The sequence below is a fragment of the Mesoplodon densirostris genome, chromosome 2 (assembly GCF_025265405.1).
Source record: "Mesoplodon densirostris isolate mMesDen1 chromosome 2, mMesDen1 primary haplotype, whole genome shotgun sequence".
Classification (NCBI taxonomy): Eukaryota; Metazoa; Chordata; class Mammalia; order Artiodactyla; family Ziphiidae; genus Mesoplodon; species Mesoplodon densirostris.
Genome location: NC_082662.1, coordinates 160,404,802 through 160,432,278, shown reverse-complemented (window position 1 = coordinate 160,432,278; position 27,477 = coordinate 160,404,802). Strand labels below are relative to the sequence as shown.

At 36.2% G+C, this 27,477-nt stretch overlaps 2 protein-coding genes across 5 annotated transcripts in view; both read left to right on the top strand.

The window, feature by feature from the left end:
• RABGAP1L (RAB GTPase activating protein 1 like) overlaps positions 1–27,477 on the top strand; it is a 694,034-nt gene that overhangs the window by 139,599 nt on the left and 526,958 nt on the right. The gene's annotated exons all lie outside the window — the stretch shown is intronic.
• LOC132483285 (transmembrane emp24 domain-containing protein 5-like) lies at positions 22,569–23,969 on the top strand. The gene is made up of 2 exons (XM_060088563.1): positions 22,569–22,850; positions 22,944–23,969. The coding sequence occupies exons 1-2, from the start codon at positions 22,668–22,670 to the stop codon at positions 23,466–23,468; spliced, it is 708 nt and encodes a 235-aa protein (XP_059944546.1). The 5' UTR covers positions 22,569–22,667; the 3' UTR covers positions 23,469–23,969.

Genomic DNA, 27,477 nt, shown 5'->3' with positions numbered 1-27,477 from the left:
TATTATTATTAATTTTTTTGCCGTACGTGGGCCTCTCACTGTTGTGGCCTCTCCTGCCGTGGAGCGCAGGCTCAGTGGCCATGGCTCACGGGCCCAGCCGCTCCACGGCATGTGGGATCTTCCCGGACCGGGGCATGAACCCGTGTCCCCTGCATCAGCAGGCGGACTCTCAACCACTGTGCCACCAGGGGAGCCCACTCCATTATATTTTATATGACTTCCGGGAACACTGTTGTCATCTCTATCCCAGCCAACATGAAGAGGAAAAGACCAGAGATCACATGAAGGAGAATTTTGGGCCAGATGTGGAAGCTGTGCACATTCTTTTCTGCTAAACAAGAACCACAGGGGTGGTTGGGGAATATAATTGAGCTGTGTGCTCAGGAAGAAGAATAAATAGGTGTGACAAGTATGTACCAGAAAGTTACTTGAACACAAGATTTCAGGTAATGTCTTGCAAAAATGCCATTTTCTTTAGAAATGAAAAAACATATGGAGCTAGAATTGGGAAAGAAGAAAAATAATAGAATGACTCAGCCCTACTCAGTAAAAATATATTATACAATTTAGTATCACATAATTATGCCTTTTATTCTAGTTTAGTCAATAAAAATTCCCCACTTCTATCCACTAACTTAAAAGAAGGATAACTAACTAAAATGGATTAAATATCTGCTTTGTGTATATAATGTATTTGATATTTAATAGACCTAGTTTCATATTTTACTCACATCAGTCCTGAGAAATGACTATTATCATCTTTATATTACATGTGAGGATATAGACTAAAAATTTTTAAATAAATTATTCGAGGTCATAGGGCTAAAAACGTATAATCTACAGAATTCAAACCTATGGCAGTCTTATCCTAAAGCGCATGAATTTTCATGACACACAAAATCAAAGTACAGGCATACCTTGGAGGTATTGTGGGTTGTGTTCCAGACCACTGCAATAAAGCAAATATCATAATAAAGTGAGCCACATGAATTTTTTGGTTTCCCAGTGCATATAAAAGTTATGTTTATACTACACTGTAGTCTATTAAGTGTGCAATAGCATTATAGCTAAAAACAGTATACATACCTTAATTAAAAAATACTTTTTTGCTAAAAAATGCTAACCATCATCTGAGCCTTCAGCAAGTTGTAATCTTTTTGCAATAGTAACATCAAATCATTGTTCACAGATCACCATAACAAATGTAATAATAATGAAAAAGTTTGAAATATTGTGAGAATTACCAAAATGTGACACAGAGACTTGAAGTGAGCAAATGTTATTGGAAAAATGCTGCTGATAGACTTGCTGGACCCAGGATTGCTACTAACCTTCAATTTGTGAAGTTCACAATATGTGCCAAGAGCAGTAAAGCAAAGACCAATAAAATGAGGCATGCCTGTATTCTTCTTTAAACCACTGAATTGTAACTCTGCTTCTAATTGCTTAAAAGGTAGTGTTTTTAGTATTCCCTTTACAGACAAGATATTGTAGATCTTACATTTTCTAGATCATATTTTACATCTGTCTATAATCATGAACTTTGGATAGAAGGATGTAATGCAATATAATATGAAAATATAACATGAGACCTATTTTCCAAATAGCATTGTTTTATGTGAAAGCATTTTGAAGAGTGATTTAAAGCATGCAGACAAACTGGTGCATTAAAAAGAAAAAGAACTTTAGATATAGAAAATTTTAAATATGTCAGCTAGAAGCCACACATACTTCTTTAAATGACAGGTTGTACAAAATCTACTGGAAGCCAAAATATTCTCTTCAAAAGAAGTCTTTCAGACACAGAAGCACACCATTAGTTTATTTACCATGCATTTTGTCCGACATATTACTCAGTGCCATTCAAGTCTTGGAAAGCTATTTTTTGATCCAGTGAAAATTACTTTAGGGTTGATGAGATCTGAAAGTTGTATAGATGTGTACTTTAAGGGAAGAACCATTTACTTATGGAAAGTAACATTACTAGAAAACGGATACATTTAGAAGTAAATGGCAAACCAAATGGTCCCAGTGTTTGTTATTGATCAGCAAAATATTTAGAAACATTCACTGCCAGGATCTTAAAATCATGTAGGACGTATTGGATAGGCCATCATTTTCCAGTCTTGGCAGAGAGCTAAATTGGGCTCAAGCTTCATTTCTTTTTTTTTTAATAGATCTTTATTGGAGTATAATTGCTTCACAATACCGTGTTAGTTTCTCCCACCCTCCCTCTCCCACCCCTCTAGGTGGTCACAAAGCACCAAGCCCATCTCCCTGTGCTATGCTGTCAACCTTCATTTCTGACATAGCCATTTTGACAAAGTTCTTTTGACACAGTGTCAAAATGACTACCTCAAAATGTAAGGAATGAGGGGTAAAAGATTTGAGAATATATCTGAGGTTAAAGCAGTGGGGCTTGTAACTTAATTGGATGTCATGGGCAGCAGAAGACAAGGGAGGAGAAAGAATCATAAATTCAATCTAGGTTTGTAGCTGAGGTGACTGGATGATGTGGATACCAACAAATGAGATAGGGAACACCTGGGAAGAGTCGGTTTGGTGGTGAGGGTAAGATTCATTCCGTTCCAGACGCTGATGAATTTGAACTCACTGTGGAACATTAAAGTGGAACTACTTTTCAGTTATTAGAAATAGTCTTAAATTGTGAGAGAAGTTTTACAACTGGAGATAAAGGTTTGAGAGTCATCAGTGTGAAGCAGTGATAATGGCTGAAATTTCCTTGGGAGAAATGTTGGGGGGGGTTAGAAGTAGAGTTTAAGAGATCCTATAAGTGCAGCTAAAGGACTTATCTGCAGAAAAATGATCAGAACAATATGAGGGGAGCTAAGACAATGTAGTAATAGACTAAGGAGTGGAGATTCAGAAGGAAGGAGTGATGTGCAGTATTGACAAATGGAACAAGAGTTTCAGTATGATAAGGACCAAAAATTGTTAATTGGATTTGGTAAATCTGAGAGATTACTGAACCCCTCTGAGGGTAATTTTAGTAAAGTTGGGAAGAAAGCCTTATTGTAGTGGATTGAGGATTGGCTAGAGGTGAGGAAGGGGAGAAGTTTGAATAGTGTTCAAACTGTTCTTTCAAGAAGGTTGATGGAGAAGACGAGAAAAGAGATTGGAGTAAAAACATTGTGTTGCATCTGGCCAACAAAGGGCATTTTTAGGGTGTAAGAGATTTGAGCTCATCTGTAGTAGGAAAGGGAGAGCTAAAAATAGTTTCCCACCCAACACTTAACGTAACACTTAACAAAATGCATGCAGTTCCCTGACGTGCTTCTGTGTCTTTGCAAATGCTATTTACTCTGCTTAGAGGCTTTTTCTACTTAAGGTCACCTGAGTAAGCTCTTCAACAAAGGCATGTTAACAGTCAAAAGAAAATAGTGATTTTAGCATACTGGCAATTTCCGTACTTAGAAATGTTTAAAAATATTTTCTATGACATTTTTTAGTAGGTTGCTCAGGCAAATTACAGTTAAAATGTGTTTAGTGCAGAATGGCTTGGGTGAGGACCTTGGCAAATCTGCTCATCAAAAAGCAATCATAAATGTCAATAAAATTGTCAGAAAACAGCCAGTTAAGGTCTTGAGAAAGTGATCAAATTATATAAAAAATTGAGAAGCATTATTTAAGAAAAACCACTGAACCTTGGGTGAGAACAGTCTGGTGTTTTAGTGCTTGAGGCTGCTCCCATTCTGCTCATTCCCACCACTGGCTTATTATCGTAGTGGTTTTGCTAGGGTGGGGCAAGCTGTGAAACTAGTGGCTTTGTTTTCACCCGTGGAAGGGACTCACTCGATTTGGAGCAAATATAGAAAACCCCTATATTTCTAGAACGTTGTTGGAAACGATAGTGATTTTTTTATGGCAAAAGAATGGGAAGACCAATGTTTTAAGTAGCATGAGGTTGTAATTCTGGTTGGGGAAAACCACAGATTGACCAGAATTTTAATAAGGAGATTTAAGGGGTGAATGGGCCTCATTAGATTCTACATATCACTGGTGGTCTGGGAGGCTGTGTACACATGCAAGGCTGTGCACACACTCAGACCAGAGGGGTTCCTAGCTAGTCACAGATCCATGCTGGACGTGAGGCCTTGCACGCGTACGATGGTTTTGCTTTCTACGGAGAGGATGTGTTCCAGGTGGAGTATATGGGTGAAGCCTGATTCTCCCACAACCAAGCCTTTAGTCTTCCCCTGTCAGCAAGTGGCAACTCCTAGGCTCCAAGTCTTAGAATCCAGAATCTGACCTCTCAGTCCCTATCATTTCTTGACTGGATTATTGCAGTACCTCCTAACGGGTCTGCTGCCTTCCACCCTAGTCCACAACCCCTTAGTCTGTATTCCATATCACCATAGTCATCCTTTTGAAATCTCTCAGATCACATTTCTTCTATTCTAAAAATCCTCGGTTGGCTTTTCATTTCACTTGCCAAAGTTCTTTACCATAGTTTACAAGGCTGTCTGTGATTTTTTTTTTTTTTTTTGTGGTATGCGGGCCTCTCACTGTTGTGGCCTCCCCCGTCGCGGAGCACAGGCTCCGGACGCGCAGGCTCCGGATGCGCAGGCTCAGCGGCCATGGCTCACGGGCCCAGCCGCTCCGCGGCATATGGGATCCTCCCAGACCGGGGCACGAACCCGTATCCCCTGCATCGGCAGGCGGACTCTCAACTACTTGCGCCACCAGGGAGGCCCCTGTCTGTGATTTTGCTCTCTGCTTTTAACCTTTCTGACCTCATTTCCTGTTACTTTCTGCCCCACAAATTCCACCCTTGTCCTTTGCTATTCTTCAAACACACCAGGTGTACTCTGCCTCTGAGCTGTTGGACTTGCTGTACCCTCTGGCTGGAACTCCTTGTTTCCTAGATTGCCACATGGGTCTCTCCTTCCTCTCTTTCTAATCTTTCCTCAAATGCCACCTTCTCAATGAGATTCAGTAAACAATATGAAAAATAATAAATGAAGGAATAAATAATAAATATATTTATTATAATAAAATTATAGTAATAAATGAATAAATATTTTTCCTTTTACATTGTTTCATATGATTTCATACTGAGAAAGACTAGAAAAAAAGAGGTAACATTTATGGAATTGCAATTGAAAATATGAAAAACATCCATAAAAATTTCAATTTCTCATTCTTATATATGGTCTGAATAAGAACAAGTCATCAGATTTCTGTTTTTCCCTAAAAATTTTTCACTTCTGTTCTTAACAGTTTTTCACTGTTTGAGATGTCACCTTGTCTTTTGAAAATCTATTAGCCATCACCTGTATTAAAAAAGCTACAAAAATCACAGAGTAGGAAGTAATAGTTTCTCTTCTTTTATAGATCAGACACTTCATACATTTTCAATACACTTTATTATTAGTTCTGTAATTGACATTTCTGTCAACGCAAATATCAAAAGTTAGAACTGGAGGTGGCATAGAAATGTGTTCCTGCTGGGGGGAATTGGAGTATTCTTTTATTTAATTATTTTCAGCAATTTGCCTGTCAAAGCAAAAGTGGAAGTTCAAGTCACTCTAAATTGTCTTACCTTAGCCTGTAATTTAACTAAGAAGGGATGCAGATTTAAAAGGACTAAAGTTGCTCTTAATTTCCTGGGAAAGATCTAAAATAAAATGAATTAAGGTACCTTTGCATATTTTTCAAATGCTGTTCAAAAAGTGAAGTGTGTTAAAGGGTATTAATTTGAATGCAAGGAATCTTAGCAGAAAGTTAAGTCCACCAATGCAACATTATAGGGACTATTATTATTATTTTTAAATTTATTTTATTTTTGGCTGCGTTGGGTATTTGTTGGTGTGTGCAGGCTTTCTTTAGTTGCAGCGAGCAGGGGCTTCTCATTGCGGTGGCTTCTCACTGTGGTGGCTTCTCTTGTTGAGGAGCACGAGCTATAGGCAAGCAGGCTCAGTAGTTGTGGCTCACAGGCTCTAGAGCACAGGCTCAGTAGTTGTGGCCCACGGACTTAGCTGCTCTGCAGCATGTGGGATCCTCCCGGACCAGGGCTCAAACCTGTGTCCCCTGCCTTGGCAGGCAGATTCGTAACCACTGTGCTACCAGGGAAGCCCTATAGGGATTGCCTTTAAACTACCTTGTCACGTTTATATACTCCCACAAGTTCTGAATTGCTCCTGCTTTTGAAACTTGAAGTGCACTTGGTATTGCTTCCTTTGGATTTCAAACTGGCTTTCTGTTTGTTGACCTCAGAATTGTATTTAGTTACTTGTAAAATGGATAAAGTTACAAGAAGGCAGTGGTTGGCAAATACAGTGTGATTTCCTTTAAGACACATGCCCAAGTAATTGTAAAAGACCAGATTCACAGTAATATTAGGCAAGCTTCACACTTGGTTGTACTTTTTATGTTTTGTGTAATCTGCAGTTTTGATTTTGTATTTGGATTGGTTAAATGCTATCTAGAAAAAAAAATTTTTCCCCTTGATCTGAGTGACCGTTAGCTGTCTAATACTACTTCTAACTCATTGTGAATAGAGAGCAAAATAGTCTCAAACTCAACTAGAGGTTTATTTTTTTTAATTTCTTAATTCATAGTCTGATTAGAGAAAAGATAATCACAAACAGCTTTTACTATAGAAATCAGTTTGCAAATAAAATTTCTTTATATTCAAATGAAAAGAAGATAGAGAGTATAGAAAAGAAATGAGTTTTTTAAGAAATATAATGATCATATTGCACTTACATGAGTGATAAGTGCTCATTAATGAAGTGCTTCTTAAACTTTAAATGTGCACATGTATTACCTGGAGATCTTGTTAAAATGAAGTCTTATTAAAAAAAAAAAAATCTTCTACCAGATGCCATTGCTCTTGGTCACACCAGACTTTGAGTAACAAGGATTTAAATTGCCTACCAACTTTAATTCATTTAATCCTCTTATCAACCCTATAATGTCAATACTATTATTATATCATTTTACAGATGAGGAAATATGTTCCAATAAAATAATATTCGTAGGCTAGATACTGTTTCTTTTCCAATCAGATACTTTCTATATTTATAAAAAAGGTGTGTGTGTGTGCACACGCACACATGTGTAAGAGAGAGAGTAAGAGGGAAGAAAGGACTTTATAATATTGTTGTTTCATTCTTGCATTTTTACATTATCTGTTTCAACAAATTAAAATGATTAAAAAATACATTTGATAAAGGAAGGTGTTTGAGAGAAAGTAGAGGGAGAGAGTGTATTAATTAGCTTTATATTGCTCCATAACAAGTTACAAAAAAATTTAGCACCTTAAAGTAACACACATTTATTATCTCACAGTTTCCATGGATCGAGAGTCTGGGCATGGCTTAGCTGGGTCCTCTGTTCATGGTCTCATGAAGCTGCAATCAAAGTTTCGGTTGGGGCTTCAGTCTCATCTAAGACTTGGGGTTCCCTTCATAGCTCACAGAATTCATTTCTTTGCAGTTGTAGCACTCATGGGGACTTGCTTCAAGGCCAGCAGGAGAATCTCTCTAAGGGAAGGCTCAGGCCTCTTTTAAGGGTTTACCTGATTAGGTCAGGCTCATCTGGAATAGACTCCCTTTGATTAACTTAAAGCCAAAGTGGTTAAGGACTTTATATCTGCAGCATCCCTTCACCTTTGCCATGTAACACAATGTGATCACAGCCATGACCTCTATCATATTCATATGTCCCACCCACACTCAAGTGTAGGGACTTTATAGGGTGTTTATACCAGGAGGCAGGAATCTTAGGGGTCATTTTAGAACTGCCTGTAACAAAGAGTTAGGTACCAGAGATGAAGGAAACTATCCTTTTTCAAGCATCTGTTATGTAGTAGCCACCTTTGCATACATGTTACCTCACTTATTACTATAACCATGCAAGATAACTACTGTTACTCCCCTTATTTTACAAGTTTATATCTCATCTGTCCTATTAGACCAGGCCCTACCAAGGGTATAAATATATGCAGTATTAGCTAAACAAAAAATGACCTAGATACTGGACACCTAAACTTATACAGTACTGTATGTCATTTATATCTCAATACAACTGGAAAAAAAATTAAATTCTAAAAATAAAAAAGACCAAAAAATGACCTAGACAACTTCAAAACAGTACGTGATGAATTTCCAAATGAATTATAAGAGCATTGATTGTTGTAGGTTTCGAGTGTCTTTTATTGAGCTATTTCCATTACTTGTGAAGTCCTTCCCATCTCTGCCTTTTGAAGCCAAGTTTCAGCTATCAGTTTAAATGATGTTTTTCTCATGATACCTCTACTTATCCCCAGTCAGAAGTAATCTCTTGTTCCCTGACTACAGAATTCCACTGTAATTCTACTTACACGTTTTTAGTGTCATTTATGATATTCCATATTAAATTATAGTTACATGTGTCTTCTCTCTCCTAGCAACTGTAAATTCCTCTGAGAAGCTCAATTCTTACTCATCTTTGTGGGTCTGTCAGAGAGTTCCATGCAGTGGGTCTCCGGTAAATGCTAGTTTCAATTCATTTTCAAATGACCAAGTCTGGGAAAGTTTGAAAGAGTTAGTGGGATTTGCAAGAGTAGAAAGTAAGAAGCATAGCATTTTGATATATGTGAAAACAAAAAGAACAGACATGAACAGAATCTTCAGTATGCCTAGGAGACAGTGAATGTAAGGTTGGAGAGGCAGGTTGAGAGCAGGCCTTGGAGAAACTCCCTAGAAACACTGAACAGCACAGACTTTGTGTAAAGCAGTGGAGAATCTTAGAGGGATTTTGAGCTCAGGCATGACATGAGCAAAGGTTTGTGTTAGGGAGATTAAGCTGGCAGTATATTATGTAAAATGCAGTTTAGAATAGTGAAGAATCCATGATATATACGTCTACTTTGAGGAGATAAAGCTTGAACTAGGGTGCTGGTCCTGGAAATAAAAAATAACCGATTTTAGAGAAATAATTGACGGGAAAAGGTGACTGAGTCATACCTGTCTTTAATTACCATATTTAAAGGCTTAGTGCTGGGTTAGTTCATCCTGGAAGAGAGCATATTTGTATATTAATTAATTTCATTCATTTATTTAAGAAATATTTGTGTACCTACATATTTTAGCATTATGCTTGGTACTGAGAGTGACAAAAATTCCTTTAAGGTTACTTACATTTTAGGTGGGAATAAGCATTTTAAATCATTGCAGGAATTAAGTAATAGTATGCCACATCACAGTGTGTATTGCATTTGACCTAAGTATAATCAAGTGCCAAATATGTGGCTTAGATCCTAAGTGCTGTGAGATTAGGAGTATTGTTTGGGCTTTTGACCTTTTCCCCTGCAAATAACCGGTGGTGTTTCAGAAAACACTGAGATCTAACCAATGGATGATTGAGTATGATTGGGTCCCGTATCAGCTGAACTCAAGCATTTAATTTCCTCCCCTGTGATTTGTATTTCATTTAGAAATCTAAAATACAAAATTGTAGTGTTTAATTCATGAGTACAGTCTGTTAAAGTCTAATCTTATTCCACCTCAATCATGTAGTAATATTTATATTTTAAAATACAGTACCTCCAAGGATGAATATCTGTAAGCATTCAGTGGAAAGTAAACTACATTCTCATGTTTCTAGGTTGCATGTCTTTTACCCCTCACCCGCCCTCCCCCAAAACGACAAAAGTTCTCATGCAGTTTTAAAGAGTAATTGACCTTTCAGTTGACAAAGAATATATTTTAATTCATTTCCCACAGTATTTTTTTTTGCCTGGAAAGTTTATTATACTGTCTTTAACTTGTGGAAAATTCACTGGGATCTAGAGTTTTATTTTTTTAAGTGATAAGATTCTTGAATTTGGCAGATGGAACTCTGATTCTAACATGTTCAACGTGTATGGGAATGATTTACATTTAAATTGTAAAATAGATAGTCTAGTCTTTTATATTACTATAGGTATACCCTTACTTTTAATGAAATTAATTCCTTTGGAAAATGTAGTTTGGGCATTTAAAAATTCTTTCATCTTTAATATTTTGAAGCAAATAGGAATGAATAGCTACTTTGAAAGGGAAGGGTCCTAGGGTTGGCAGACTATAGCCTACTGGCAAATCTGGCCCACAACTTGTTCTTTCTTGTATGGCTTCTGTGCCAAGAATGGTTTTTATATTTTTATACAGTCTTCCCCAGCCCTCCTCTCCCACAAATAAAAGAAATAAGAAAGATAAGAACATGTGAGAGTCGAAAATATTTACAATTTGGCCCTTTACAGAAAAATTGGCCATCCCTGACAGTCACAGCATATTTATGAATAGCTTTAAGTATGCTTTATGTAATTTTTGAAACTATGGAATGTTCTGTTATAACTGTACTGTCCTTTGGGTACAAAACATGGGGCCACATTATAGTTGATGTTACTTTTTGCTGGTTACATTTTATTACATAATAAATGCCCTTTTTATTAGTGCTTGAAAATAAACTGTTCTTATAAAACTTTTACTACGTATAGTGTGTTACAGTAAAGTTTTAGTGTATTTCTAGTGGAAAGTATCTAAAAAATAATTTTTCTTTTCCATTTTGAAATGACCTTAGGTAGAGCAACTCAAATTTCATGAATTGATTTTGTTCTTAATAGAAAATATATTTGAAAGGGAATACGAGAAGTAGCAAGAAGAAAAAGAAAAGCATGCTAGAGTTAGTGTTTTATCACATGGGTGTGATGGCAAGCACCCTTCCTCTCATTTAGTTACTTAAGTGTGCCTGAACAGTTTGTTAATATTCAAGGTACAATTGTGCTGTTGATTGTTTTGGCAAGTCCAAAATGTTTTATTTAATTCAAACTGTCATAAATGGATAATCTAATGAAAAAGTACACCTTAAGATCATAAAAATATTTTTTCATATTGATCCAGGGAAGATTGCTCTTCAAGGTTAGTGCAGTGCAGAATCTTTGGTAAGAAAATCAGACTTTAAGACATTTTATCCAAAAGATTTTAAAATATAAATATATTGCATGAAACTTAAACTGTAACCTTATAGTAAGTATAAGATTGTGACTATAGTAAATATGAGTTGTGGGTTTTTATATTGTATGTTTTTATTTATTGTTTCTTTTTGTATTGTATGCTTTTAGAAAAGAGTTAATTAAATAAATGTTTATTTTAAAATGCTCCTATTTGGTTTTTAAACTTTTATAGGTTTGATTTTCTTTTGGTGTTCCTTTTTTTTTTCTTTTGGTATTTTTGTTTTCATGCTGGTGTCAAATTTGGTTCATTTAGTACTTTGTAGATATACTATTTACATTATCTGGAACATTATTAATGTAAAGATACGCTTTCGAGCATTAATTGATCATGTTCACTTTTCTTTATTTTTTCCTAATTTGTTTAAAATATTTATTTCACAAGTTAGAAAATTAGTTTTGAATTAACCAGTACTCCTGTAGAAACTTATCCCTAGTCTTTCTAATTAGTACTATTTTCATGTCATTCCAATATGCATGCAGCTTTCCTTCATTTTTCTAACTTCAGTGTGATGAATTCTTCATGTTTCCCAATCCGCCAAATTCTCCTGAATGCCAACTAATGTGATACTCCATTGCCTGATTTCATGTCTTAAACTTCTTGATAGATGGAGGTTAAAATTAATTTATAATTTACTTATGGACATTGTCACAATGTTGCCTTTGTAATTTCCCTATCAATACTTTCTATAAATGTTACAGAGTAGGATGAGATTGGAGAGGAAAGAATATTAGAAGATAAGAGGGAGATTGAATTCTATAAAATTTGGTTGTGCAAATTGTTGGATGTAGCACCAAGGCTAGTGCTACATCAAGTATGGATGAAAACTTGACCACTTACTCATGTTTCTTATCATATTATTCAGAATTCACATTACATACAAAGGTGTTTTTATTTGAAATCCCAGAAATTTAACTGATATGGGATTCTCCTCCTTCATGAAAACCCCTTTTTCCTACTTAATTTAAGGGAATTGAGGGAAAATCTTTGATATCTAAAGTTTTAGGTTAATACAAAATTTCTTTGTTGTCGTTTCTTTCTTTTTTTTTTTTTTTTTTGCGGTACGCGGGCCTCTCACTGTTGTGGCCTCTCCCGTTGTGGAGCACAGGCTCAGCGGCCATGGCTTACGGACCCAGCCGCTCCGCGGCATGTGGGATCTTCCTGGACCGGGGCACGAACCTGTGTCCCCTGCATTGGCAGGCGGACTCACAACCACTGCGCCACCAGGGAAGCCCTTGTCGTTTCTTTTTAAAGGAAAGTAATCATCTCATAACCTGAGGATTCTTGTTTTAATGAAATGTGTTCAAAGTACAGAAATCTCACACACTTATGTGCACATAAATCATATTCACTTTTTTGAAAATTGGAAGGCTTAATTTAATCCTATAAATGTCATTGTTGATAGTAGGGCCGACTTTTAAATGAACCTTGTACTTGAAGGGTCAGTGCAACTGGCTAAATTCCACACAGTTTTTATAGAAATTTGACTTGATTTTATTCATCTTTCTATTAACGTTTTTGGTGTAACTATATTTTCCTGAGTGGTTCAGTAAAAGTGAACCAAAAAGTGGTTCATGTGTTTGAAAATGTTGTTTAGATCCAGCATGCTAAGAGAGAGATGAATATTTATTCACAGTGGCTTCAGCTTAATATGATAACAATAACATTTTAACTGGTAGCCTAATAAAGAGAGGAGATTGGTTAGAAACAGGCTAGAGTTCTTAAAATAATTGTTGCTGTTGACAAATGATGAACCAAATGTAAAAAACCCCAAGTGGATTTTCTCTGAGGTATACTTATAATAGCATGTTCTATTTTTCCCTTGCAAATATTATTGATATGTTTGTCATTTCAATTTAACCAAGCATGTGAATCAACTAAAATGGGTTTTGACTGAGAAAATCATTTACTTAATCAAATCTTTAAGACATTTAAATATATTAACAGTACTACTGAAAAATCAACTGTGTAAAGCCAGTCACTGATTTATGATTTGAGAAGAATAATCATCTTTGTATTACTTAAAAAACAAACACAAAAATACATGGAGTTTTCTTTCTCTTTTTCACTGCTTAAATTTTTAAAATAAATATAAAATGGACTCCTATTGTCCACCAATACTAATTCTCAAGAGAAATCATTTAACAGTTTATGTATTGGTTTCCAAAAGGAACATTGTGTATATCATGTATATCATGTTTGGCAACTTGATTTTCTCATTTAACAATCTATTATGAACACTACATTAAACTATTTCTCACTTTTTCAAATTGCATAGTATTCTGTGGCATGTTTATAGCATAACTTACTTTTCCATTTCTCTTTTGAAGGTTCTAACAGCAATTTCCATTCTTCTTTTTTGCTATTACAGATGTCGTAAAGAATAGTCTTCTTTGTATATATACTCTGAAGCGTAATCTGGCTTTTGATAGGTACTACTAAATTGCTCTCTAGAAAGACTGCCGATGTATGTCCCTTCCAGTAGTTTATCTGAGCACCCTTTACCTCCTACCTTCAACAACAGGAGATATTATCAGTCTTTAAATATTTACCATTCTCATTGGTGATAAATAGCATCTCATTTTGTTTACATTTCCTTGATTATAAATGAGATTGAACATGTTTTATATGTTCATTAGGCGAATAGATTTTAATTTATAAGTACCTATTTGGTTGTTAAACATCATATAAACTGCTCTTCCTGTCAGAGATTTAGTATTTCACAATACCTATAGTCAAATTCTAAAAATCTCATTTGGTTGATATATCTGCCTGAATATTAGTCTAAAGGGAAATCAGGAAGAGAGTGAGCATTTTTATTGTGGTAATGTGGGGGAAGAGTCATGAAAAACCATTGCTTCTCTCTACTCACACCCACTCCTTTTGGATTTTTATCTGTTAAGAGGTATATATTGTTTTGGGATCCCATCAAACCATGGATATACAGATCAAAAGTACTAGGAACCCAGAAATACCCATTGTATTTGAGGGGAAGGGACTTTTGCTTTCCCTTGGATTCTCTCTCTCCCTCCCAGATGTTTATTGAGTGCCTACTCTGTTAGCACTGTGGTTACTTAAGCTTGCTTCATCTTTGACCAGCACCTGCTTTACTTGGTGTGGTGGTAATAAACCATAACAAAATGTATTTGTGTTAGATTAAGACATCTTAATCATGTTTCAACTGACTGAAGAAATTTAAATGTTCTGGAGAATGATCTCTGGTGAAATCTGGAGACCCTACAGTTTGCCAGCAGTGTTAAGGTATATAGGGTGCCTGAAAGCCTATAGTACTTGAAACTTATTTTTGTGATAGTCCCCAGAGACTGCTTCTATGACATGATAATAACAATAGTAGAAGCTAACTTTATTGAACATATCCATATGCCTGGGACTATTATCAGCATTTTATTGCTGTTCTCCATATTGTGAAGTGAGCCCTCTCTAGCCTCTGGACTTTTATTCCCATAAGTAATAGCAGATGGTAGTTATGCGATGCCCATTTCAGAGACCTTGTGTCTGGTGTTTGCATGGCCACCTTACCCCCTTTTGCTGCTAACTTAGTGATTAAGATACAGACTGTAAGATTGTAGTGACTACCTTGGTGTGATCATTCACACACCCTGGTGACGGCGATGGTGATACAGCTGCATATTTTCAGTGAGCCTTTGAATTAGAAGAGATCTTAGAGTCATCTACTGCTTGCCCTCTCCTGAGGTAGAATGTCCTTAATACTTGGTAGGTAGACTGGTCCCTGGAAACAGGTTGAGCAACTGATTCAACAAGTTAATTCAACTTTCTAGTTATTAATAATAATGAAAAATATGTATGGAAAACTATGTGAATTATCCATTTATTTCTCACATCAGTCCTGTGAGGTGGTATTTTATCCATTTTTTTTTTTAGTATAGAAAAAAATGCTTAGGAAGGTTAAGACGCTTGCCCAAGGTCACACGGTTTATGAGTGGTTTTCATGCTAAAACCTTTTCTTTGTTTTTCAGACTAGCACCTTATTTGAATCTCCCTTTTCCTCCTCAGGCACTGCCCCCATTTCAGGTGGGAGTTGAGTATGTCAGACTGCCATTCTTTATCAGCCTCGTGCTGGGGTTTGGGTTGAAGCCAGAAATTGCTGAGAGCAACTATGACTCCCAAGGGCAGAGCTTGGGGAGGTAGGTGTCTGAGGAAAATCACTGAGGAGGAGGGTGCTAGTTGTTGGGTTCTCTTTATACAGTCTATTTCAACAAGGACAATTTTGATAACCCCAAATCATTAAAATATTTAAATGTTGGAGCCTGGCAACAATTTAGGCATTATATATTTGCACACAGAATGTACTCAATAAATGTTATTTGAATTTAATTATACTGAACTATCTCATTTAAAGTTCTGGAAACTGAGACTGAGATTAAGTGATAGTGTCCGGACCAGAATCTAGTCTCCCGATTACTTTATAATTGCATTTTTAAACAGTTAACTCCTTTAGCTGAAGCAAGACTGAGAGTTTATTTAACAATTTGCAGAAATATTATGGAACTAATTCATATGCCATTCTCTTTAGCATTCTCTCTTTCGGAACTAATTCATGTGCCGTTCTCTCTTTTCCTAAAAGGAAAGGGCTTAATTTTTCAGTTGGAGAAATTATGGCTCTTGTTACACCAGGGGGATATGGTGTTCTAATGATTTGAATATGGCTCTGGGAGTTGAGTGACTCGGATCTCTTATAACTACAGGAGGAAAGCTGAGCTTTCTCAAAACTTAGTGCTAAAAATATCACACTGGCTTTAGTATTTGGGCTGGAGTAAATATTTGTAAAGTGTATGTCAGCAGAAGGTCTACATAATACAGTACTGTTAGTGTTTCCATTATACTGTAAGTAGAGACAGACAAATTATTCAATAAAAATTCTAAGTGATACCCATTTGAGCACATTAAATATTTTTGAGTGGTATTTAAAAAATAAAACAGAAGTTCGGCTTTAGATAATTAGAGCTTTAATTTGTCTTTTTTCTTTGTACAAAAACCACAAACAAGTTTTACATCAGAGAAATAAGGGTATTAGATTTTTTATGTCTCTTCAGAATTGCCCGGCTATAACCTGCTTAATAGCTTTTTCACTCGTCTTTCTCCCCATACCTTTATGGCTCTCTAGTATTAGTTTTCTTTTCCTTGCTTCCATCATTCCCAAGCTTTGCTCTGTTCTACTTACCTTTCCTTTTCACATTCTGTTCTTTCATCCTACATTCAATTATATTTAGAGCCTGCTCTATGCAAGGCATATATTAAATGCTGTATTAAATGCTTAAAATCAGTTCCTGTCTTCAAGGAGCTTACAGTCTAAAGATGGAAAGAGACGTGTAAAATAAATGCAAGATATTAGAGGTACAGACACTTAGAGAAAGATGAGTTGAATTCCAATAGTTAGAATTTGGATACCTCTTGAAGTCTTTGTACTTATGATCATTTCCAAAGTAAGATTTCTGTTGAATATTTATAACATCATGTTAATCCAGTTAAGGGATTAAAACTCCATAATTTAAGAAATCTTGAGTTTCAAAATGGATTAAAGACCTAAATGTAAGGCCAGACACTATAAAACTCTTACAGGAAAAGATAGGCAGAACACTCTATGACATAAATCACAGCAAGATCCTTTTTGACCCACCTCCTAGAGAAATGGAAATAAAAACAAAAATAAACAAATGGGACCTAACGAAACTTAAAAGCTTTTGCACAGAAAAGGAAACCATAAACAAGACCAAAAGACAACCCAAAGAATGGGATAAAATATTTGCAAATGAAGCAACTGACAAAGGATTAATCTCCAAAATATACAAGCAGCTCATGCAGCTCAATATCAAAAAAAAAAAAAAAAAAACAGCCCAATCCAAAAATGAGCAGAAGACCTAAATAGACATTTCTCCAAAGAAGATATACAGATTGCCAGCAAACACATGAAAGGATGCTCAATGTCACTAATCATTAGAGAAATGCAAATCAAAACTACAATGAGGTATCACCTCACATTGGTCAGAATGGCCATCCTCAAAAGGTCTACAAGCAATAAATGCTGGAGAGGGTGTGGAGAAAAGGGAACCCTCTTGCACTGTTGGTGGGAATGTAAATTGATACAGCCACTATGGAGAACAGTATGGAGGTCCTTAAAAAACTAAAAATAGAACTACCATGTGACCCAGCAATTCCACTACTGGGCATATACCCTGAGAAAACCATAATTCAAAAAGAGCATGTACCACAGTGTTCATTGCAGCACTATTTACAATAGCCAGGACATGGAGGCAACCTAATTGTCCATTGAAAGATGAATGTATAAAGAAGATGTGACACATATATACAATAGAATATTACTCAGCCATGAAAAGAAGTGAAATTGAGTTATTTGTAGTGAGGTGGTTGGACCTAGAGTCTGTCATACAGAGTGAAGTAAGTCAGAAAGAGGAAAACAAATACCATATGCTAACACATATATATGGAATCTGAAAAAAAAAAAAAGGTTCTGAAGAACCTAGGGGCAGGACAGGAATAAAGACGCAGATGTAGAGAATGGACTTGAGAACACGGGAAGAGGGAAGGGTAAGCTGGGAAGAAGTGAGAGAGTGGCATTGACATATATACACTACCAAATGTAAAATAGCTAGTGGGAAGCAGCCACATAGCACAGGGAGATCAGCTCAGTGCTTTGTGACCACCTAGAGAGGTGGGATAGGGAGGGTGGGAGGGAGAGGCAAGAGGGAGGTGATATGGGGGTATATGTATACATATAGCTGATTCACTTTGTTATACAGCAGAAACTAACACACCATTGTAAAGCAATTATACTCCAATAAAGATGTTAAAAAAGAAATCTTGAGTTTCATTCTCACAATTTTCTTGAAAAGAGGATGATATTTTGCATAGTAGAATAATACACCTTAATCATAGAATGATGCAGTAGATTTCCATTTCTTTCACTATGACTAGCAACCAGATTTTAGGGCAAAGGAGCAGATTGTAGTTTGAATTTAATAGAGTGTTTGACCTTCACATGTCACATTTTGTATGTTGGCCTTTATCACATTTAAAAAAAAATAAATGTATTATAAGTTATAAATATACTCATAAAAAGATCAACATATCAAATCCTATATAATGTTTTGAAATTGAAATAATATATATACATCAGTAATTCTCAATATATAGAAGTGCCTTGTTACTTCAGAAGTGTGTGTTCTAAGTTGAGAATTCACTGTGTATGTTGGAAAATATAATTCATGAGAATGGGCTACATATGTGAATGATATAGAGGCAGAAAGAATTGAGAACCATTGATTATAGAAAGTCACCTGTTCTGAGATTCAGTGGCCCTCAATCCAAGTGGGTATATATGGAAGGCTCTGACTTCTGCAGTACAATTTCATTTTACCACTCATTCACCTAAGAAGTGCACAGAGCAACTGGATCTTCTCTCTTTCACAGTACAGACCACAGGTACTTTGGCACTTGCTAATGATCTCCGTTTTGAAGAGTCTGTACTATAGACTGTGAAAAATGTAGACTATTGATATTCAGGATGTTCCCTCTAAAGAAAATTAATGATTTATTCTTCTAAGTTTTTCAAATGTTATTCCTGGATCAGTTCTGATCACTAGAAAGCCATCTGTAGCTCAAATTTGTTATTCAGTAGGTTTTATCAAAATTGTAAAAGTTTAATAAACTTTTAGGGGGCACCCATTTGTCTGCTAAGTGCTGTGGACACAAAAATAAGATGTGACTTGTCCTTGAGGAGCTTATAGTCTGGATGAAGAAGAAGACCCATAGACAGATAATTTTAGTAAAATATAGTAAATGCAGTACAGTCATCCCTGTGTATTTGCAGGGGATTGGTTACAGGACTCCCTGCAGATACCAAAATCCTTGGATTCCCAAGTTCGTTACAGATGATCCACGATTGTTTGAATCCACGAATGCAGACCCTATGGATGAGGAGGGCCAACTTTAATAAGATGAAAACAGGGTATAATGTGAAGTGACTAAAAGGAACTTAGTTTAGCTTGAAAATTCAGGGAAGCTGTCTTGAAAATTATGCCTCTGAGTTCAGTCTTGATTAATGCATATTATTTAGCTAGAAATATTTGGATGCTATAGTAAGGGAGCCTTTCCAGGTGGAGGAAAATTTCGGGTGATGGGAAATAGCATTATGACTGCAGTAAAATATACATAGTTCACCTGTAAGGGTGGGAAATGAGGTTAGAGCGGATACAGAGGTTGGATAATGGAGGGCCTTTTATGTCATACTAATTTTGTATTTTCTACTTTAATCAAAGGTTGGTATAATAGATATTTCTACAGTTGAGTTAAAAATGTCTTCTTAGACATGATTTATTTTATTCAGTGTAAAAGATTTAGCAGATAAATTTCTTACACAGCTTAGGAAAAGGTATCTCTCTTAATGAAGTTTTAAAAAATCTTTTATCGGTAAGAGTTGTGTATATAACCTTTCATTTTTTTTTCCTTATTTGCCTTTTTTTTGATCAGGTTAAGGCTTAGTTTTTCATTTACCTGTTGTATGTTGCTTTAGTTTAGGTGTTCTGATCTAAGGCATGTTTCCTACCCCACTCCAGCCATTGACTTTTCTGTTCCTATTTCTGTTATAGCACGTGTTCTGCTTTGCTCTCATGTGTCTACATCCATTTCCTTTTTTTTCCTAGTATAACATAAAGTCCTCAAAGTTAGGAGGCATGTCTGTTTCACCTTTTTAAGTTTGGCCGTATAGTGAGTACTTAGTAAATATTTGAATCAATGAGTAATTAATTGATTTTTGCTTCATTTTACTTGTACTATTTTTAACTTCTACCTAAAAAAAATTTTTTTTTTTGGTAAATGAATAGGGTAGACATAAATAATATACAAATGTTCTAGTGGTATGGGCTTCATGTATCTAATCTCTAAAATCATCAGTTTCTTAAAAATGGAGAGGACATGATAGTGTACTAATAGGTACCGTTTATCAAATGTTTACTGTATTTTAGGTATTTAGAGCTTTCCCTTTAATGGACCTTTCTCAGTGCCATTGCATATGTTATTGTTTGTTTGGAAGGTACTTTGATCAGAACTTCTATTGGCTGCCTTTTCCTTATCATTCAGATCTCAGCTCAAGGCTCAAGTGTTACCCTTCAGATAATCTTGTTTGACCATTTCTAGCTAAAGTAGGCCCTGTCTTCTCTCTCTTAATTTTTTCTGGAAGTTTTTTTCTTACACACTGAGGCAGTGTTAGTCTTTCTGCCATTATGTTCTAATGGTACTTTGGATACACCACTTAATAATTCTTAAAATACTTGATTATGAAAATGGTCTTTTAAATTCATTTCTCTCACATTCTAGAGTTCCTAAGGGGCACATGGTATTTTATTATTTTTTGAGTTCCCTATGCCTAGCATGTGGCAAGTGTTAAGTAAATATTTGTTTAATGAGTGGAAATCTCTTTGAAATGTTAGATTCAGAGAAGAGAAACATTTTTGTTTTAAAAATCTGTTAATGGAAGTTAGAATAGGTGATACACGGGTTAATAAATGTGCAGAAATGAGTTAACGTTAGCAGGCTTCAGACTGCTTGGAAGGTTGGCCCTTGGCTGGTATTGGTAAGCTTAGATTTCAGGAGGGTTCCCACGTTCCCTAACTGAGAAGAGTGGCTCACTGTGCCTAAACTGTTTGTACTAACAGTATGGTTTATGCTGAACACCTGCTTTCCTTCTGGCTTCTGAAATTTTGGTACATGCTAGGCATAGGGCACTTACATGACCAGCCCCTAGAAAAACTTCAGGCACAGAGTCTCTCATGAGCTTTCCTGGTAAACAACATTTCACACATGCTGTCACAACTCATTGCTGGAGGAATTAAGTGTGTCCTCTGGGAGAGGATTCCACTGGGAGAGGACTCTCGGAAGTTTGTACCTTCTTTCCTCCAGACTTCATCCAATGTGCCTTTTCCCTTTGCTTATTTTTTTCTTTGTGTCCATTCACTGTAATAAGTCATAAGTGTTGGGCTTCCCTGGTGGTGCAGTGGTTGAGAGTCTGCCTGCCAATGCAGGGGACATGGGTTCAAGCCCTGGTCTGGGAGGATCCCACATGCCGCGGAGCAACTGGGCCCTTGAGCCACAACTACTGAGCCTGCGCGTCTGGAGCCTGTGGTCCGCAATGAGAGGCTGCGACAGTGAGAGGCCCGCACACCGCGATGAAGAGTGGTCCCTGCTCGCCACAGCTGGAGAAAGCCCTCGCACAGAAATGAAGACCCAACACAGCCTAAATAAATAAATAAATAAATAAATAAATTTTTTTTAAAAAAAGAAAAGAAAATCATAAGTGTTAAGTACAACTATAAGCTGAGTCCTGTGAGTCCTCCTAGTGAATCATTGAACCTGGTGGTGATATTGAAGACCTCTGACATAATAAGATAGATAAATTTTCTCTACTTCTGATTGGGAGAGAGATGACAGGTAATAAATAAATAAGAAAAATATCAAGAACTAATGATGCTTGATAGGTCTGGACCACCTTTAGATTAGGTGGTCAGCAAAAAATTTCTCTGAGGAGGTGGCATTTAAATTGAGATCTGAGTGACAAGGGAAGGCCAGCCATTGGAAGATGGGGAAAGGGCATTTCAGGAGGGGGGACAGTTGGTACAGAGGCTCAAAGGTGGAAGTGTGCCTGGTTTGTTTGAAGAGGAGGAAGGAAAGACAGATGCCTGAAGGGTAGGGGACAAGCAAGGGAGTAGTACAAGCAGATGTGGACAGGGAGCCAGGGGACATCATGGAATTCCTGTAAGCCAAAGGGAGGAGTTTTTCCTTTTTTCCTTTTTGAAGCCTTTGAAGGGTTCTAAGCTGGAAAGGACAAAAATTTGATTCATGATTTCAGAACACCACATCAGCTGTATACATGGAGAATAGAGTTCAGCAGAGCATGGAAGGAATCAGGGAGACCTTTTGGGAGACTCTCATAGTAATCTCTGTCAAAATGTTGGAAGCTGGGGTTAGAGTTGTATTTGGAAAGGGAGAAAAGTAGGTAGATTCGAGTTAACGTTTTGGAGGTGGAGTCCACAGGGTTGAGTAATTAAATGTATTTATGTAATGAGGGTACAAGGTTTCAAGAATAACTTGTAGATTTTCAATGTAAACAACTGAATAAATAGTGCTGTCATTTATGAAAATGGTGAGGAAGGGTGGGAAATCAGGCAAATACAGGTATGGGAAGAAAATTAAGCATTTTATTTTGAAATCTTATTAGATATGCAAATGGAAATATTATGTAGGCAGTTGATATAGGTTCTGAAAGTATTGCATTCCTTATTTTATTCATCAAACGTTTATTGAGTGCTTACCAGTTGCCAAGTACTTTAAAAATTTATTTTATATTGGAGCATAGTTGATTAACAATGTTATGTCGGAGCCAAGACCCGGGAGGGTGTGGAAAAGGACTGCTGGCTCCGCCCTCAGTCCCTACCGTTTGTAGGCCGGCGTTTTCCCCTCTGAGAAACGCCCCTCCGCCCTGGCCTTCACCTGGAGTTTCTTCAGGCTCCCGGTTTCCCTGCCAACCACGAGGAGTCCAGGGAGGAAAAGTGGAGCATAGGCGCCTATAACCCACGCTTCCCACGCCTTTTCCAGCCCGAGATCGCCCAGGCAGGGATGGGCGACAAGATCTGGCTGCCCTTCCTGTTGGTCTTCTTGGCCTCTCTGCTGCTGCCTGGGGCGGCCGGCTTCACGCACTCCTTAGACAGCGACTTCACGTTCACTCTTCCGGCCGGCCAGAAGGAGTGTTTCTACCAGCCCATGCCCCTGAAGGCCTCGCTGGAGATCGAGTACCAACCAGTACACGCTTCAATACTGGGAATTTCACAATGCAGGCCTAATACACGTTCTCCTTAATCATTGGACGAGATGATGACACTTGGCTTTAATCAGCCCCACCACCCTCACTCAATTCCGGTTTTAGATGGAGCAGGATTAGATATTGATTTCCGTCTTGCCTCTCCAAAAGGAAGAACCTTAGTTTTTGAACAAAGAAAATCAGATGGAGTTCACACGATAGAGACTGAGGGCGGTGACTACATGTTCTGCTTTGATAATACATTCAGCACCATTTCTGAGAAGGTGATTTTCTTTGAATTAATCCTGGATAATATGGGAGAACAGGAGCAAGAACAAGAGGACTGGAAGAAATATATTACTGGCACAGATATGTTGGATATGAAACTGGAAGACATTCTGGAGTCCATCAACAGTATCAAGTCCAGACTAAGCAAAAGTGGTCATATCCAAACTCTGCTTAGAGCATTTGAAGCTCGTGATCGAAACATACAAGAAAGCAACTTTGATAGAGTAAATTTCTGGTCTATGGTTAATTTAGTGGTAATGGTGGTAGTGTCAGCCATTCAAGTATATATGCTGAAGAGTCTATTTGAAGATAAGAGGAAAAGTAGAACGTAAAACTCCAAAGTAGAGTACTTAACATTCAGAAAAAAAGGGACAGAAAAATGCAATAAACTGTTACGGTCAAGACCATTAATAGTTGTTTGCAAAACGTTTTCAGGCATTACCATAAGTGTGAAATAAATATTAATTTTAACATGAAAGGAAAGTCTTCACTTTCATCTGTGCAAGTAATCTTATTGTTCCAGTTGTACTTAAGTGTATAACAAGTATTTTGCAGGTATAAATGAATGAAGCCATATTAATAATGGCAGTTTCCTACGTTTGAAAAAATTTTGCAAATGTCATAGGTGATTTAAATAAATGAACTTTGGGCCTAAATGTAACACTGAACTATGTTTTTAAAAGATTGTTACCCAGAAGTTTCTTTGTAAATGTGGCAATTACAAATTAACTGTAGAAGTTTTTCAATATATTAAGTTATAAATCATCTGAGAATTACCTAATCATGGATATCTTTAGAAGACAAAGACTCAACTTTTCTCTTTTTACATATGTATCTCCTAAATGTAAATAGAAGCATAGCTGTGAAAAACAGATATGTGGGATTTTTATAACGAAATATATTTCATTTTAATAGCAAATAGTTTTATATACCTAGCTCACATTCCCAAAAGCTGACATTTTGAATAATTCTTAAAAATGCTAAGTCATACTTATTAAAATTAGGACAGATTTTCTCTTTGAAGAATAAAGATTGCTCCCAGTCTCTATAAGAATACATTCTGTCTAATCCTTAACCAAAATATAGATTTTAAAATTAAATGTGAGGGAAAATCATTTTATTTTTATATTATCAACAGTGTTATGTTAGTTTTAACATGTTTACTGACTTGGATAATACATTAATACCAGCAGTTGTGAAGGAAATATTGCTAAAAGGATCTGGACCTAATGTAAGTAAATATCACTTTTGTGTTCTCAAAATCAGTAAGAAAAGAATAAACTCAATATAAAAGAATTTAGAGAATATCCTATCAAAATAAAGTTCACTTAAACTATAAATAAAGTATTTACAATCTGATTGGCTCATAATGACTCAATCCTAATATAAATTATGAGATAATTTCCAGTTAACTGGAAGAAACTGGGTTTTATTTTTTTACAATTGTTTTATTCTGTTTTGAATAATCATTTATAAGTATTCAGGTACATTTTACAAAACATAAGCCCTAGTGGGTATAAATATTACAGTTTTTATTACAACTTTCATAAAGTGACCTTTCTGATCACTTTATCTGACATTCAATTAAGGATTGGAAACCCACAGAAGTTTAAACACTCAATATGTGAATAACCCTATAGTCTCTGCCATCCTGTCTTACTCAAGTACTAATAATTTAATGAATTAAATAGAATTTTTAGGTTATACCCATTTGTAATATTGTTTATGACATATACAAGTTAGAAACAATCAACTTATAAACTTGAGTATAGAACAACCTCTGTGGGTTAATACTGCTGGGATTCTTAATAAGCAATGATATCCAGAGAGAATGCTTTCATCTATAATTTACACTCAAGAGTGGTACAAAAAGAGAGATATTTCCCTCCTTCTTATATATTTCCCTCTGTTCTTCAGAAAAGAAGTTTAGATTTCCCAACTCTGAAACTTTTTAAAGATGAGATAAGGTATTATTACCTTAATTGGTCAAGAAAATGCTCCTAAGTGTCCAGGAGTAGCCCCTATAACACATGCAAAACAAGGGCCAATAAGATTTTTGCCTATGAAGAGCCCTCCCTTTTCCCCTTCTGATACACTCATAATAAGAAGCAAACTTAGTACTATAGTTAATAAAACAGTACAGATATAAACTACTGCATCTTTTCTATTAAACTGTGATTAAGAATTCTACCTCTTATGTATAGCTGGTTACTGTACTGTACTGATTCTTTACCTAACAATAAATTTGTTACATCACCTTCTACATATGATTTGTATCACTGATTTTAAACCATTGATTCAGTAACTTACTATATAATAATGGCCTTATTTGGAAAACAAAGAATTTAAGAATATTGAGGACAGTTTTATTTTTATAGATAAAGTGAAGAGATTATTTAAGAAGCATGTTACCTGTATTAACCAAAAAGTAAAATCTGTAAGCACATTTGTAGTAAATTCTTTAATATTTCTAAAGGCATATTGTTTATCTGCCTCATACGGTTTTTTTAATGTCAGTATTGTTTTGACATTAAAATTATGCTAAAACTGAGTAAGCTATTTATCACTTAACAACTTATTTTGTCTTCAGTTTTTAATCATAAAAACTTTTAAAATACTACAATATTTAACTAAGGCCTAGAGCTTCACTGTGATTTGCATTTGGATCATTGATTGCTATTCTTTCATGTGAATGTCAAGATATAGAGGATAAGTGGTTGAAATAGCACTGAAATAAATGATAAACTGAAATGTAATTATATGCTATGTATGTTTATCCTCCTTAAGCATTATTATGTCCTAAAATTGACAAAAATTGAGTACCTATAATTCTGTGCCTCCCCAAAGAAAATTCTTTATCTGAAATTTTCAAAGATATTTATTCAGCTTGTAATGGTTTTTCAGTTGAAGTATAATAATGCACAATCAGTGTTGCTCAAATTGCTTTATAATTATGAACAGACACAGCCATATTAAATAAGCATTGAATACTGTGCTGAGTATATATAATAAAAATTACAATCAAAGGAAAAAAAAACAATGTTATGTCAATTTCAGGTGTACAGCAAAGTGATTTAGTTATACATATACATGTATCTATTCTTTTTCAAATTCTTCCCCCATTTAGGTTATTAAAGTCTACTGAGCAGCATTCACTGTGCTATACAGTAGATCCTTGTTGGTTATCTATTTTAAATATAGCGATGTGTACATGGCAATTCCAAACTCCCAATCTATCCCCCCCTTACCCCCCAGGTAACCATAAGTTCGTTCTCTATGTCTGTGAGTGTGTTTCTGTTTTGTAAATGAGTTCATTTGTATCATTTAAAAAAAAAGATTCCATATATAAGCGATATCATATGATATTTGTCTTTTTCTGTCTTAGTTCACTTAGTATGATAATCTCCAGGTCTATCTGTGTTGCTGCAAGTAACATTATTTCATTCTTTTTAATGGCTGAGTAATTTTCCATTGTATATATTACCAATCTTTATCCATTCATCTGTTGATGGACATTTAGGTTGCTTCCATGTCTTGGCTATTGTAAACAGCACTGCAGCGAACATTGGGGTGCATGTATCCTTTCAAACCATGTTTTTCTCCAGATATATGCCAAGGAGTGGGATTGCTGGATCATATGGTAGCTCTATTTTTAGTTTCTTAAGGAACCTCCATACTGTTCTGCATAGTGGCTGTATCAATCTACATTCCCACCAACAGTGTAGGAGGGTTCCCTTTTCTCCACACCCTCTCCAGCATTTGTTGTTTGTAGATTTTTTGGTGATGGCCATTCTGACTGGTGAGAGGTGATACCTTGTTGTAGTGTTTTTTTTGTTTTATTTTTTGCGGTATGTGGGCCTCTCACTGTTGTGGTCTCTCCCATTGCGGAGCACAGGCTCCGGATGCGCAGGCTTAGTGGCCATGGCTCACGGGCCCAGCCGCTCCGCAGCATGTGGGATCCTCCCAGACCGGGGCATGAACCCATGTCCCCTGCATCGGTAGGCAGACTCTCAACCACTGCGCCATCAGGGAAGCCCCTCATTGTAGTTTTGATTTGCATTTCTCTGATAATTAGGGATGTTGAGCATCTTTTCATGTGCCTCTTGGCCATCTCTATGTCTCCTTTGGAGAAATGTCTATTTAGGTCTTCTGCCTATTTTTTGATTGGGTTTTTTATTTTTTTGATATTGAGCTGCATGAGCTGTTTGTAAATTTTGGAGACTAATCTGTCATTAGTTGCATTGTTTGCAAATTTCTCCCATTCTTTGGGTTGTCTTTTCATTTTGTTTATGGTTTCCTTTGCTTTGCAAAAGCATTTGAGTTTAACTAGGTCCCATTTGT